This window comes from Pseudorca crassidens, chromosome 12 (genome assembly GCF_039906515.1).
Source record: "Pseudorca crassidens isolate mPseCra1 chromosome 12, mPseCra1.hap1, whole genome shotgun sequence".
Taxonomy (NCBI): Eukaryota; Metazoa; Chordata; class Mammalia; order Artiodactyla; family Delphinidae; genus Pseudorca; species Pseudorca crassidens.
Window position 1 is genome coordinate 13,484,283 of NC_090307.1, and position 15,303 is coordinate 13,499,585.

Genomic DNA, 15,303 nt, shown 5'->3' on the forward strand with positions numbered 1-15,303 from the left:
TCAAACCAGCTGGGACCTCCCAGAATTATCTCCCCAAAGGGCAGGAAGCGGGAGCTCCCCACCAGTTGAGGGCTGACCCCTGGGGCAAATTAACATGCAGCTCTGAACTGGGCTGGTTCAAGGGCTAAGCAGGCTCATAGAATCAGCGCGGGCCCTGAGGCAGGAGGCGGACAGTCACGAGGCAGGGCCTGCGGAGGGACGGTCGCAGTGTGAGGGGGGTTAGAAGTCACGTAAATGATTTTATGTGGCTTGCAGCAGAAATCAAACTGGGCTGAGAGGATATGATGTGAAGGACCAAGGGCACTAGACCGGAGACAGCGACACTGGAGCTTCCGAGCACTCACAGAAAGTAACTGCTAGCCTGGAGCCCTATGTCATATGAGCAAAAATGTCTTTCAAAACTGAAGGCAAAATAGACATTTTTTCCAGATAAAAACAAAGTGATTTCATTACTGGCAGATATGATGACAGGGAATTCTCAAGCGTTCCTCAGTTAGCAGGATGCTCAGGCACACTGGAAGGAATGAAGAACAGTGGAATGGTAGAAACCTAAATGATTAATGCAAAAAGGTTTCATGAGGTTTAAAACAGAATTAAGATGCATGACAGCTACAGTTTATAAGCTGGGAAGAGGTAAGTGAAGTTACAGTGATCCAAGGTCCTCACGTGGGAAATGGTACAAGCACAAATATCAGACCTTCCTAAGTCAAAGATGTAGAATAAAACCTCTAGGTAACCATCAGAAAAATCGAAAAACAACGTATGGAGAACTATCAAGGCTAATAGAAGAGAAAAACAGAATTTTAAAAAAACGCCCAAAAGCAAGAAAGGAGAGAAAGGAAAACACAGAAAAGGTGAGACAAATAACAAGCGAACAGTAAACCGGCAGAATTATAGCCAAATACACCAGAAAGTAAAAGTGATGCTGATTTAAAAACACACAAAGTCATTCATGTTTTAGGAACTAGATACCTACTTCACAAGGGGATTTTTCCCGGTATGTTTCTTGTGGATTATGGTGTGCTGTAATACATCTAGAGTGGAGGAAAAAAACAATTTATTATACCATATGCTTCTACAAAATCCAAAAGGAAGACGCAACTAATGTATGTAACCATAACAGTGTTGACAGACCACGTAGAGCACTTCCAAGCATTTTTCACAGAAAATTCCTTAAAGAAACAATTTTTCAAAGGCACAGTAATTTCCTTAAATATCCTCTCAAATATGTTCCACCTAATAGCAAAATCAATTTTGTCCAAGACTACGAAATTTGACATGAGCATTATGCTGCAAAACCACACATTCAATTTCAGGCTCTTTTTTAATCATTAGAAAAAAAAAGAAGTGTCTCAAATATCAAAACACCACATGTTAATAAAACCAACACCCATGTACCCACCTCCCAGGTATCTCTGTATTTGCCTCTTTTTATTAGGAAAGGAAATATCCCAGAAACAACCGAAGGCCTCCCTCCATTCCATTCGGCTCCCTCCCTCTACGGAGGTTAACTAGTTGAAATAATCTAGTGCATGTTTTTATTTTAACTACCCCTGTGTGTATTCAAACACACAGTGGTGCTACATGTTTGAATATACTATAAATACGCTTTATTTTAATTGCCACCTAGCATGAATGTACCACAATCTATTTATAACTTTATTAACATTTGAAACATTTGGGTTAACATCCAAGTACTTGCTGTTACCCATAAGCTGCTGGGAGAGCCTGAATCCCTGGCCCCTGAACACACGGACGACAATTTTCATAGAAGCAGAACTGCTGGATAGGAGCATTAATCACCTCCAACTTCACGAGAGTGTCAAATTTTTGTCCAAAATAGTTGTACCAAGAGTTGTACCAATTTAAATTCCCATCAACAGTAGATGAGGATTCCCATTACTTCATATCTTTGATAATGTCAGACTTGAAAATGGTTTGCCAATCTGATGAGTGTGAACTAATCTCTCATTGTTTTTTTGTTTCTTAATTATTTTATTTATTTATTTTTGGCCGCATTGGGTCTTTGTTGCTGCGCGCGGGCTTTCTTTAGTTGCGGCGAGCGGGGGGCTACTCTTCGTTGCGTGCACGGGCTTCTCATTGCGGTGGCTTCTCTTGTTGCAGAGCACGGGCTCTAGGCACACGGGCTTCAGTAGTTGTGGCACACAGGCTCAGTGGTTGTGGCTCGCGGGCTCTAGAGCACAGGCTCAGTAGTTGTGGTGCACGGGCTTAGCTGCTCCGTGGCATGTGGGGTCTTCGTGGACCAGGGCTCGAACCCGTGTCCCCTGCATTGGCAGGCAGATTCTTAACCACTGCGCCACCAGCGAAGCCCCTCTCATTGTTTGTTTGTTTTTTCTTTTTTCTCATTGTTTTTAGTTTGCATTTTCTGGACTACTCGTGAGGCTGAACCATTCAAGTTTCTTCTGTGAGAACTGCCTATGTTTATCTTTCCCCATATTGTTGACCAGACTGATTTTCTCAATGATTTTTAGAAGAATCTATAGTCTGGACGTATAGTCTTTACACCTGTAAATATCCTGCAAATGTCCTCTGAATGGTAACCTCTTGTCACTTGTTAAGCTTTCATTTAGATTAGAAAGATCTCCACTATGGTCATGCTCTGGCCTGTCAAGAAAGCCTTCTCATCCCAGACTATTAACATTTAAAAATTTAAGTTTTACATTTTACATATTACATTAAGTTTATATATGTTGCAAATAATTTGTTATTCATTTGAAATTTTCTGGGCCCAAAGAAGTAGGGATCTAATTATATAACTTTTTTTTTTTGACTGGAAAGCCAGCCAATACCATTTATTGCATATTCTTTCCCCACTTTTCTGTAAGGCCACCTGTCACATTCCAAGTTCCCATATGTCTGTTTCTCAGTTCCTTAACCTGTTCTAACGGTTTGTTTACCTATCCCTGTGACAACATCACGCAGAAGGACTTTATTCCAGTGAATCAGTGTTTACCTTCTTCTTGACTTGAAGCTTCTGAGCTGTCTTCTTTTAAGTGTTCTAATATCTTAGAGGTCTTCAGAGAGGATTGTAAGTTATCTGCGGGAAGTATTAAATACCATTAACTTTTAGGGAAAATTATAATAGTGAGAAAAACAAATATAATAATTACTCTTCTCCCACGGAGGATGAGAGTGGAGAGTTAATGGTAAAGAGAACATGTCTAGTAGTTAAGACTTTGAAGAAAGCTAGAGGACATAGCACAAAACCCTGGACTGGGAGTGGGGACACTGAAGCATGGAGCCAGCTCTCCCCATAAAAGCCACAGGAGTGAAGCAAGCTGCTTCATGTCTGCCTGCCCCCGTGTGCTCTTGTGCAAAATGAGGAGATGGACTAGATTAGTGCTTCTCAGCTATCTGTGCTGTGTAAGGTTTTTCAGAATCTCCAGTTTGTGTGGATCGCTCCTTTTATGAAAGACAGTATAATGTGGCAACGTCAGATTACTCCCAGCGTCTCCTCTCTGTTCCTGTTCTTCTACCATAGACCAGTGACCAGCAGTCACGGACCAGCACTGACCCATGGAACCCACTCTGATGCACTGGATTACGTCTCCATTAAAATACAGACCAGTAGGCTTCTGGAGGTCAACATTTTAAGTCATTCAGGAGTTTAACATTTGTTCTCTCAGCTGTCAGATATGGAATATTGCTCTCTATTGCGGGGGCAGGGGAAGTTAGAGCTGTCATTTCTTAAAAGAGTAAGTGCAAATGAACTTTGCCAATGGTGTGTTCTTTGGAGAAATAATTTGAACATCCTGACCAGATTTTCCACAATCTCAAAACATGTCCTTTACTTTATTTATTTATTTATTTATTTTTTACGGCACGTGGGCCTCTCACTGCCGTGGCCTCTCCCGTCGCGGAGCACAGGCCCTGGACGCGCAGGCCCAGCAGCCACGGCCCACGGGCCCAGCCGCTCCGCGGCACGCGGGATCCTCCCAGACCGGGGCACGAACCCACGTCCCCTGCATCAGCAGGCAGACTCCCAACCACCACGCCACCAGGGAAGCCCTCAAAACATGTCCTTTAATACACTATTTTGATTTCACAACGAACTGATACCTTAAAATCTACCAGCCTCTTTAGCATTGCTCATGTAATTTAGATACTGCCAAACTCTGCAGACGGGTTTTCTGTTATTTATGTGTGTACTACTCACTTGGGTACATTTTCCTAGGCAGCCTGCTAAAATCTGAATTAAAAGCTTAAGTTCATGCTTCAGTGCTTTTTTAGAATTAGACAGACGCTATTTATAGATATTCATTAAAAACCACACTTGGTTCAAGTGAAAAGCACTGACTGTTAAATCTGTTATGACTCTAGAATGATCAGGATTCTCTTTTCAAAAAGCTATTGCCACTATTCAGACATGAATTTAAACATGGAGTTGTTCATCTCGTCTTAGTCATGAAGAGTCATTAATTCTAGTTGCTACTTTTTGTTTAAATTGTTTAAGAGATATATACATACACACAAATGATTAGAAAAACTAAAAGTTAACCCCTATGTTACAATAAATATCCAATCATACTATTTTTTTTTTTACCTTTTTTTTCTCCCACTTCGAACTGAGGAAAAATGCATTTTCTTTCCCCTCTAGATACAGGGAGACATGGCTTTGTTGAAAGCAGAAGGAAAGATTTGAAAAACAAGAAAAATACACAGCAACTTGCCACAGTGGCTGTGCTTAAAGTTAGCAGAAATTCTCCTAAAGCACACATCGATGTTACTGGCAAAATATTTGTTAAAAAAGGCAGCTAAGATAGACGTGTATAAAACTAAACTCAAGGTAGACCATGATGAATGCTGAAACATGCAGGCAAAACCAAACCACAGGAACATAAGAGAAATCTAGGGAATCCTCACGAGGTGTTATTTCAGTTGGGTCCTGAAACAGGTGTGATTTTAACAGACTGTAACAAAAGATGGGGTGCAGAACGAGCCAAGACCCTGGGACAGGAAAAGGCAGGGAGGGTGTCCTGAGTGGCTGCCAAGCCTGTGAGCCCGAGAGAGGCGAGAGGCGGCTCAAGGGGCTCACGGCAGGGCTTGAATTTCACAGCAAACGTTTAAGGTTCTAAATAGAGGATTAACAAATTGATCCCCGAGACAAGCCCGGGACAGGTTATAGTACAGTAAGAAACTAGAATCTGAGACAAGTGAGGCTTTGCACAGTCTGTGCATGAAAAAAAGACCTAACTAACAATGGGATTGGTGAGGAGGGGTAAAAAGGATGATGTCCTTTGTCTGGCATGACTTGGCCTTTAAATGACTGAATACAAAGAGGAAAAGTGAAAAGAGTAAGGCCAGAGTTTCCAGCCTAAGAGGCCGGGGAGGTCATTATGGGAACAGGGGCACATCATGAGAGGTTATCCATCATGCAAGCAGCACTGCAGCATCTCTACAACCTGTAAGCCAGATCTCCCAAGGAACTTGAGGATCCAGTATGCCCACGAGTTTGAGATACTTGGCCCTTGCCTTGGAATCAGTCTGTTTTGTGACATTAGCTTTTTTTTTTTAATTTTTTACTTTTTACTAGAGTGTAGCTGATTTACAGTGTTGTGTTAGTTTCTGCTGTACAGCAAAGTGAATCAGTCATATATATACATACATACACTCTTTTTTATATTCTTTCTGCATATAGGTCATTACTGTTTTGTCACATTAGCTGTTGTAAGTTATTTTCTTTAAAATTGCAGTGTAAAATTCACTAAAAACTACAAATGTTTCTCATTTTGTATGCCACTATTCCTTGACCTTAACTAAAGTGACAATCCCATACAAGATGGCATGGTAAAGCAAGAAATCCAAGCAAGGAAAAGGCCAAATTTCTACAGAGAAGCAGAGGGGCACTTACTGAGGCTGTGTAGAGGGTCTGATGATATGGACTGAAAAAAGCTGTGTACTTTCTGATTCTGTAGAAAAGCTCGTGATGAAGTTGAAAATAGCTGCCTGCATATAAAAAGAAAAGACATTCATTAATTTCATGTACTATAAATCCACGAGATAGTTTAGATTGTAAACAAACCCAGTGGCAGTTTAATTCAGGTATAAAAAACTGTTTTCCTAAGGAAAAGAATATTATTTGCTAATGTATTCCCCATAGGAGGAAGTGAATAAAAGACTTATTTACAAGAATCTAATAAACAGGCTTATTTTTAATTTTATATAATCTAGTGGTAATGCTTCAATTCTAACCAACTATGTATTACTTCAGCCTTTTACCCAAGTGGTCCAATAGTCGCCTTTCTGCTCAGAAAAACAACTTCAGTTTCTTTACCCTTCTTCATAGGTGTTACTTTTCATCATTTGGGTGTACCATGAAGGCACCTTCCCACAGTCTGAAAGTAAGAGGTTCGGAAGTTCGGGATGCAGGAGTTCTGGAAACTACGAACGGAACGCAGCGGCCAAGTTAGTTACAAGTATTACTACAGACTAAGGTATGACTGATGATTCACCTCAATATGTATCATACCATAATTCTAAGCTGTTATCTTTAAAAAACAGCTTTCCTCATGCTTTACTAATGTCATTAGAAGATTCCAACTGGAGGTCTTCCCTACAAAAGGGACTCTGCAAAAAGGGGCATAGTTACAGCACAGTCTAATGCAAAGTTTACTTGGGATCTGAGTACCAGCTCAATCGCTTAAAAGCTGAATCACCCTAAACAAGCTATCTGGCCTTTCAGTTCCGATTTCTTCTTAGGGAATATACTAACATTCTTCAAGATTATGACACTCAAATAGTATACGCATATTAAACTGTCACCCTGCTCAACATCCAAACCCCCTTCCATTACTTTTGAACATTTTAAATGCTCATTTAAAAATTTAATTCTTAATGTCTCCCCAAGGTTTTGGACCTATCATTCAGATTAGTTATAAAATCATCAAAATACCATATCAAGAGATGACCCTTATGGACCAAAGTTGCCTTGTGCATTAGACAAAATTGCTTCTTGGTTCTCAAATGTGGAGGTAAATATTCAATAGGAAGACAAAGGGAGGAAATGAAGAGATGGAAGAGAAATTGAGATACAAAGTGTGGAGCTAATCTAAATTTCCAGGTCTGAACACATTACCTAAGGCTGAGGATTAAAATCCAAAGGCATCTACTGCCCAGTTACATTTACAAACCAAATTAACTGGTCAAAAGTACAGGCATATCCAGTATAGGAAAACCACACCTGAGATAAAGGCAGGGGCTTGGCTGGAATCAGACTCAAGTCAGGGTTCATTGCTGCATAACCACAAGATGGCAGTTATACCCAACTAGAACCCAAAGTGGCCATAAACTACTCAAGCAATCAAATAAGAAAAACAGGATTACATTTTTTGTTTGTTTGTTTTTGTGGTACATGGGCCTCTCACTGTTGTGGCCTCTCCCGTTGCGGAGCACAGGCTCCGGACGCGCAGGCTCAGCGGCCACGGCTCACGGGCCCAGCCGCTCCGCGGCATGTGGGATCTTCCCGGACCGGGGCACAAACCCGTGTCCCCTGCATCGGCAGGCAGACTCTCAACCACTGCGCCACCAGGGAAGCCCAGGATTACATTTTGACATAACAGAAGTCATCCAACCCCAAATGTACATTTCAGTGCCATATCTTCATTTTCCTAATTTACAGTGTACTTGGAAGTAAATGCAGTATGTCCTGTACCAATCCAATCTCCACTTCACTTATAAATTCATTACCTACCTCTCGCTTTCATTTCTGCCCCTCCTTTATAATTGCTACATTTCTTAAATGAATTATAGCGATACTAATCTAAAATTCACAAACTGACAATAAGTGTCCTAAAATCCAATTAATGGTGTTGAGACCACAGGCTAGCCATACAAAAGAATCAAAGATGTTTTTAAAAGGAAGTCTTACGAAGAAAACATTTTAAAAATATAATTTTTGAAGAGAAAAAGTCTTTTCAAGCTGGACACAAAACCCTGAACCCGTAAGAGAAAAGACTGATAAATCCAACTACATAAAAATTTAAACCTTCTGCATGGTCAAGAAATGACAAACAGTGCTCCTTTCTTTTATCTAACAAATAACTCTTATAAATTAGTAATCAATAAAAAAGTGAAAGCGACTGAAAAATTCATTCACAGGAAAGTACAAATGGCCACTCAAATACAGATTAAAATGAGATACAGTCTTCCTTTTTGAGAGACTGGCAAAGATGAGAAGCTGAGAGTATTTATGTCTGCTGAGGTGTGGAGGAGATGCAAAAACAAGGCTTCTGAGGGTATAAAGTGCTACTGCCTCCTCAGAAGTAATCTGGAAGTACCGCATATTAAAAAATGCACACTGTACTTCTGACCAAAAATTCCAATTCCAGACATTTCTCTTACAGAGAAGTGTGTTAAGAAACATATATGTGGACAGTCACTGTAATATTCTTGTAGCTTTAAAATATTTAGGAAGAACCAAAAGAGCCATAAAATACACTGATTAGTTTAATTATGGTACAACTAAAAATGGAACATTACGTAGCAAATAAAAAATGAGGCAGCAATCTTTTTTACATGTACTGATGCTTTACCATGTCCAATACATTTAATGAAAAGACTAAGTGGCAAAAAAGTGTGCAAAGGAGATTCATTTGCGCAAAGGAAATACACACAAATACGCAAATTCAGGGATGTGTACGTGCACAGAAAATTTTTGGAAAGGTATGTAAGTTTTTAATGAAGGCCACTTCTAGTGAGTAGACTTGAAGAAAGGGATATTAGGGACTTTTCACATTACACCTTCCTTTGCATTCTCCACAAACAGCTTGAATAACATCTTTAGAGTAAAAAGGCTACACACACACACACACACACACACACACACACACACACACACACACACACACACGAGATCATATGAGGAGAATCCTAAAAGGTATAACAAGGAGTCCAACACATACTTCTTAATTGTGGTGTTGGCCAAGAGCCAAATTTCTGAAAGTGGCTCCTTGTGGAAGTATTTTTTTTCCCTCTGAAAACCTCAAACTTACGAAGTTGCAAATAAAGAGAATTTTCTTTCTAAACCATAAATAACTGACCTCTGCTGCCCCAACACCGGGTGAAACATGAGTATTCCTACAAAGACATTCTCCTACAATCAAAATCAGGACGTTAATACTGATAAATCGTGACCTCCTAACCCCCAGACACCAGTTAAATTTTGCCAATTGATCCCAAAGTATCCTTTTTACCACAAAGACCCAGTTCAGATCCTGTGCTGCATCCAGCTAGCCGTGCTATCTTCTCAGCCCTCCCTCAACTGTCCTGCCTTTAAGAGGACAGCGCAGATATTTTGTGGAATGATCACAATTTGGGTTTGTCTGCTGTTTCCTGGAGATTAGGTTCACAGCAGGAATATCACAGGAGTGAGGCAGTGCTCCTTCGGTGCTGCCTACTGTGTGGTAGGCGATCCTGAGTCAAGTTCACTCTCCTGGATCCAAGTAGCATCTGTCAGACTTCTCCACCCAGGGTTACTCTCCCTTCTTTAGAAGTAAGAAGCTCTGGGGAATGACTTTGACAATGTAAATGTCCTAGTCCTCAAACATTCAATCTATTCGTTTATTATTTATCTCAACATGGACCCACGGTTTCCTATTTTATTCAATGATACTGTTCTTATTTATTTTGATGTTCAATTTGCTCCAGATTTGACCAGTAGGAGCCCCTTCAAGCTAGCCTTTGTCCTGTGACCAAGCCAAACATTCCCTGAGCGCTTCCTTGCTCTCTGGCACGACGGGCTCATCTTGTATTTTTCCTCCTCCAGCCCTGCAATCAGCTTCTCCTCCAAGGAGCCCTAGCTCTGTTCAGTGGAGAACGGAGTTACAAGTCAAGCTCTGGATACCAGGGATGCCCACCACTACTGGGGTGTGGCTGCTTCCAGACCCTTTCAATGACCAGAGTCAGGGAACACACGTGTACACACACAACCACATTTATTTCTGTATCTACCTATATATACTGAAAATCATGAGTCTGCACCGGTATCTTCAATTCCAATGAGACACTCCACGGTTCATTCTGGTTTTCTCCTTTCCATACCATAACTCTCTTCTCCAACAGAGAAACTTGGTTCTCATGATTCTTAATATATACCCTAACTAGGCCCATCCCCCTGTAGTAAGCTTATCTGTCTCCCACTGTCACTGCTTCTCCCTTCGGAGCCCTGAGCATGCGCGCTCCTGAGCCCGTCTGGGCCCCACGCCCTGCCGGGCCACCTGTCATGTGTGCACCCTCTGGAACATTAGGCCACGCCTCCCACCACCATGCGGGGGGGGGGGGGGGAATGACTTCCCTCCCCAGAGGCTGTCACCCAGCGCAGACACCAGGCTCGCGCTGCCACCCCCCCACCCCCGTATCACAGCTGCACAAGCCCCTCCTGAGCCACCTGTATGTGTGGGGGCCTGGGAGCGCGCCACCCTCTAAGGCGTGCTCTGCGGACCACGCGCCTCCAGCAGCCTAGAATCCCAGCACTGCGCTCACCCCAGAACTGTGCGGCATGACTCTGCCCTTTAACAGGCTCCCCAGGGATGCACACGCCCACCGATGCTTGAGCAGCAGCACAGGGGACTCGAGTTCAGCCAACTCTTCCTCACCCAACCCCACCCCATCTCAGCCCTGGAATGCTCTCTGTGCCCACCCCCAAGAGACCCAGCCCCTCCCACTTCTCCTCGGCCTTCTCTGGACCCTCCCACTGTGCCCTCTGGGATGCCCGCCCTTCAGTGAATGGGCTGGTGCCTTCTGACTCTAAAATCCCGCCGGCCCGGCCCGCTTTCCTCACAGCCCATTGTGCGCCGGGCTGCGCGGGACGGGCGCTCCCCTGAGGCTGCTCCCCGGCCACTCCACGTCTGGCTCCAGCCTCCAGGTCGCTCTTCAGTCCCTCCACGCCTTCCATCGTGCTCGCGCTCGTAGGGGGGCCTCGAATCGGACTCTCCAGCTCTCTGCTCCGCTGCCTTTTCCCAGTCACTCCCTCCATCTCCTCTCTGGTTTCCCTCATTTGCTTCCAAATCACACCTTAAATCTTGTCATACAATGAAAATACCCTCCCTCCCGGATTTCTGCTTCTGTCCCCAGCCCCACCCCATCCTGAGAATACTCAGGGGGCCTGGGGGCAGCAGGAGGGTCACTGCATGAAAAGGCTCGCACCTCTGCCTCAGCAAGTCTTCCTCCCAGGCTGGGCCCGCTTAGCTTCAGAGGGCAGATCAGTCTCACCTAAGCCTCGACTCTAAGCCACATATGCGCCAACACTGCTTTCACTTATTTTACTCATTAATAACTGCAAGTTTCCAGTATAACAGCATTTGTTTCCTTGGCCGTTATTCCTTAGTTTCTCTCTCCTAAAGGGGGGCCCTCAGAGAGGGATGAGCGCCAACAATGACCAAAACCACACTGCAAACCTCGGCTGCCCTTCACTTTCCCACCCATTAGCCTAATCTTACTCAGCAACTTAAATCCAAAACCATCTCCAAAGTTGAGCTCTTGGACAAGGGCCTCTTCCAATAAATATTTTATGGTGAAAATAAGAGGTTTCACTGAATATCTGCATACTTCAGAAATGATTTTTATGATAACAGACAGCTGAAAAGTACAAGGATATGAGAAATTCGTTTGGTGTCTACTACTAGCCTAGATCTAAATAACACAAGGATAAAAAGTCCATTCTGAAAAGTACTCCAGAGGAGGAATCTCTGTGATCTCCCCTGGAACTCCATCCTCAGCCCCGGGACAGCCATGGCCCAGCCTGTGAGGCTGCCGGGGAGGTGCCAGTAAACCGTTACCTCAGGATGGGCTCCAGGTCAGGGTGCCGCCATTCTTCCCTCTTCAATGAGCCCTGATTCAGGGCTCTTAAGATGGTCTTGTCAAAAGTCTCCGAGGACAACTCCTTTGGAAGCTAGGAAAGAAAAACGGCACGACCAACGTTAAGTTTCTCACTTACTGACAAATATGTCACACACCAGAGGCACAAAAGGAAGATGAATGCCTCCTACTTAGAAATCATCCCAAAGCAGTTCCTTTTCTAAATCTTCCCGAAAAGCGGCACTGCACAGGGCACCGCGGGGTCCCGAGGGAAGGGGAGGGGCCGAGGGTGCCGGCAGCACTAAGCCTGCTCTGGGCCCGCCGGCACTCCCCTCCCATCCCAGGACACCGCACCAAGGTTCTTTAGTGAAATGGAGCCTTTTGCAGGGCACAGGGAGTATTATTTTTATCCTCAAATAGTATTCTGAAAACTGCGATCTCCGCCTTTGTAGTTACCACTTTTGTGCCTTCTGTATCACGTGTGAACCTCAGGCCATGTCAGACTGTCAACGCTACACACCAAATAAAGACCTGGGTGTGAAAGATGGGGTGAACACTCAGAATCTTACATAAAAAGATGAATTGGAGGTTTAGTAACCTTTTCCTCAGTGTGATGGAGGTGGCCTCAGAGCCATGTACAAGAAATCACAAAAAAATCATCAGTTGACCAAGAAAATTTTTTAATTAAATAAAATGACTTAAAACTTTGTTTTTATTAACTAGTTTACCTACTAAAATGCCTAATAAATTGATCCCTTATAAAACTAATTTTCCAAGTCTTTCAAGAAGTCAAAGTTTTAAATTTGACTTTTGATAACTCGTCTTTGCAATTAACTTGTGAACTGCAGTCACTTTCACTAAAATTTAGAACCATTAACACATTTATCTAAGGTGCCACAGGAATATAACAATCTATACAAATTTGTCCGTTTACATATTAATGTTTAATTGGAGAACCCAAAGTAAGTATTCTTCTGACAAATAAGCATTTTGAGTCAACAATTCAGAAATGGAAAATTTAACAAAGGTAGCGTAAGTATTACTATTTTAGGCACAGTAAGACTATGGAATCAAGATGTTATCACAGAATGAAGCTCTTCCTGGCCCTTTTATTAACGTGGTAAGGTCAAACACTCTGCTGGCATTCCACACACCCACTGTGTAAATCACATCCTCAGACCACAAACAGGAAGAAACATGTTCTGGATCTACACATTTTTCCAAACAAGGAAATGACCATTCATTTCAGTATTTATACTTTGATGTTATCATTTTAATACAGATTTAGAACATTAGGCATATATCACATTACCCATTTTAAACACAATTTCTCCTGAATATCTGTACACAGCCAAAACCAGCTTCAGTGGAGAAGCTTATTTCAACTACCGAATGACTGATGGCTCTTCTAAACACAGGAAGGTGAGAATATATTCATTTTCACCTGGTCAGTGACTGCTCACGTGACTGGGCAGAGTGCGGATATGCAGCCAGTGGAATTTGCAAACTGATTTATTTTCAAGTGCTTTTACCTTCAATATCCAGGGACTACTTCCAGTCCTAGAGGAAGGCATATTCGCTAAAAATACATGTCTCTTCTATACCAGTCACTCGAACTTTCTCACCTGCCTGGTCTTTGTTCCAGCATACCCAGTCCCCCACCTCCGGGGCCCCGGCTCAGCCACAGCACAAGCTCAGCGTGCTGGAAGGCATTCACACCTCGGTACAAGTTCTTCTTTAAAAACACTGAGGCCTGACGGATAACCATCTACAAAATCTCATTACAATTTGGTTTTTGCAACTCTCCTCATTAATCCATTCATTCATTGAGTCAACATATAGTTCAAACTCCGACCCTGTCCTAAGTACTGTTTCTGGCACTGTGGATACAGCAGTGAGGATGAAACAAGAACCCTGCCTTCATGGAACTTCCTTTCTGGCAAGGAGAAACAACACAGGTGCCAGACACAGCCGTCAAGGAGCAGCAGGGGAAGGAGGCCAGGATGTGGAGGACAGAGAGGCTACTACTGATATGGAAAAAAGGATTGGAAAGCACTGACCTCAAACTCACTACAGCAAACTCACTGACCCTTCTCACTATAGCAAACTTTAGGTGCAGTTCAACAGCCTCCACAGAAGTTAAAGACTGTTAGTATGTACAGGTTGTCAAGCAGACAGCTTATGCTCTTACCTTTTGTAGATGATTTTAAAAGGAAGATGAAAAGGAAAAGAGACATATGGTAAACTTGAAAGGATATTTCATAATCAGCAATTCATTCCTACAAGTATGCTAGTTGCCAATTATTTCATATAACCTGATAAGGCATTGGTCCTACGAAAAAACCACTATATTCAGATGTTGGCTAAGTAGGGGGACCATTAATTACTGTGATTCTGAAGAGCAAATTATTTATTTCGGGCTGCATTTTTTTTAAAAAAACACCTAAGCCTTTAGAGAAATTCTGTGACTGAAAAATGAAATCTGTCAAGACAAACAGTAGATAAAGTTTAGGGAAACCCAGAGGAGAGACCCTGTCGGGCGCCAGGCGCAGAGTCACCAACAATATACATCTCAGCAAGGAACCAGGAATAAGGTTCCCCCCCCCCTTTTTTTTTTAATGTGGAAAACCATCAATTCCTTATATTGGTAATGTAAGGTAACAAAATCTATGTTTAGAATAACATGACATTTTCTACATCAATGTTCATGAAGAGTTGTAAGCCAGCCTCTATATACACGCTTTAATTTTCCTGGTGTTTGTTTTGGTACTAAGGTTTTTGGATTCTGTATACCAGCAGTCCCCAACCTTTTTGGCACCAAGGACCGGTTTCGTGGAAGACAATTCTTCCATGGACCGGGGCGGGGGGTCGTGGGATGGGATGGTTCAGGCAGTGATGCCAGCGATGGGGCGCAATGGGGAGCGGCAGGGGAAGCTTTGCTCACCGCCACTCACTTCCTGCTGCGCGGCCAGCTCCTAACAGGCCGAGGACCGCTACCTGCCCACTGCCCGGGGGTTGGGGACCCCTGCTGTATATCACATAAAAATCGTTTTAACAAAAAAAATCTATACTTTTACCTTCAGCAGAAATTCCTGTAGTTCTTGGTGGGTTTTTGTTACTGTTGTGACTGAAAGATCAGACCAATTTACCTGATTTAAAAAAAAAAAACACGTTATACAGTTATTTCTTAGGCAGGAACTGACTGGAAAAAAGCCATGTGTAAAACAAATGACCTTACTTTAACTTTATCAAGATTAACAATTAGAAATATAAAAATCTGGTATTGTCATAATTTCTTCAAAACTGTTAAAATTAACTGTATATTGACATTCTACTTTAAAAAATTTTAATAACTCCTTTCAAAGTTCATTGTTTATCAAAACAAGCTGTCTTCTAAAAATGTGACTATACTTTAGTAATTTTTCAGAAAGGGAAATGTCTTACGTTCCTCTTGGTGACATTGTAGGGACTCTAAAATGACACTTCGAC

General features: G+C 42.6%; 1 protein-coding gene across 5 annotated transcripts in view; it reads right to left on the reverse strand.

Annotated features, from left to right (window-relative positions):
• ZCCHC2 (zinc finger CCHC-type containing 2) overlaps positions 1-15,303 on the reverse strand; it is a 58,481-nt gene that overhangs the window by 24,788 nt on the left and 18,390 nt on the right. For all 5 annotated transcript variants that reach the window (XR_010932994.1, XR_010932993.1, XM_067698894.1 and 2 more), the window contains exons 4-8: positions 14,892-14,963; positions 11,796-11,908; positions 5,873-5,967; positions 2,975-3,058; positions 977-1,034 (exon numbers count right to left, since the gene is read on the reverse strand). Coding sequence is in view for 3 of the 5 variants with exons in the window: in XM_067698894.1 (XP_067554995.1) it covers positions 977-1,034; positions 2,975-3,058; positions 5,873-5,967; positions 11,796-11,908; positions 14,892-14,963 (422 nt within the window). In the remaining 2 variants the exon portion in view is untranslated. The remainder of the gene's footprint in view (positions 1-976; positions 1,035-2,974; positions 3,059-5,872; positions 5,968-11,795; positions 11,909-14,891; positions 14,964-15,303) is intronic.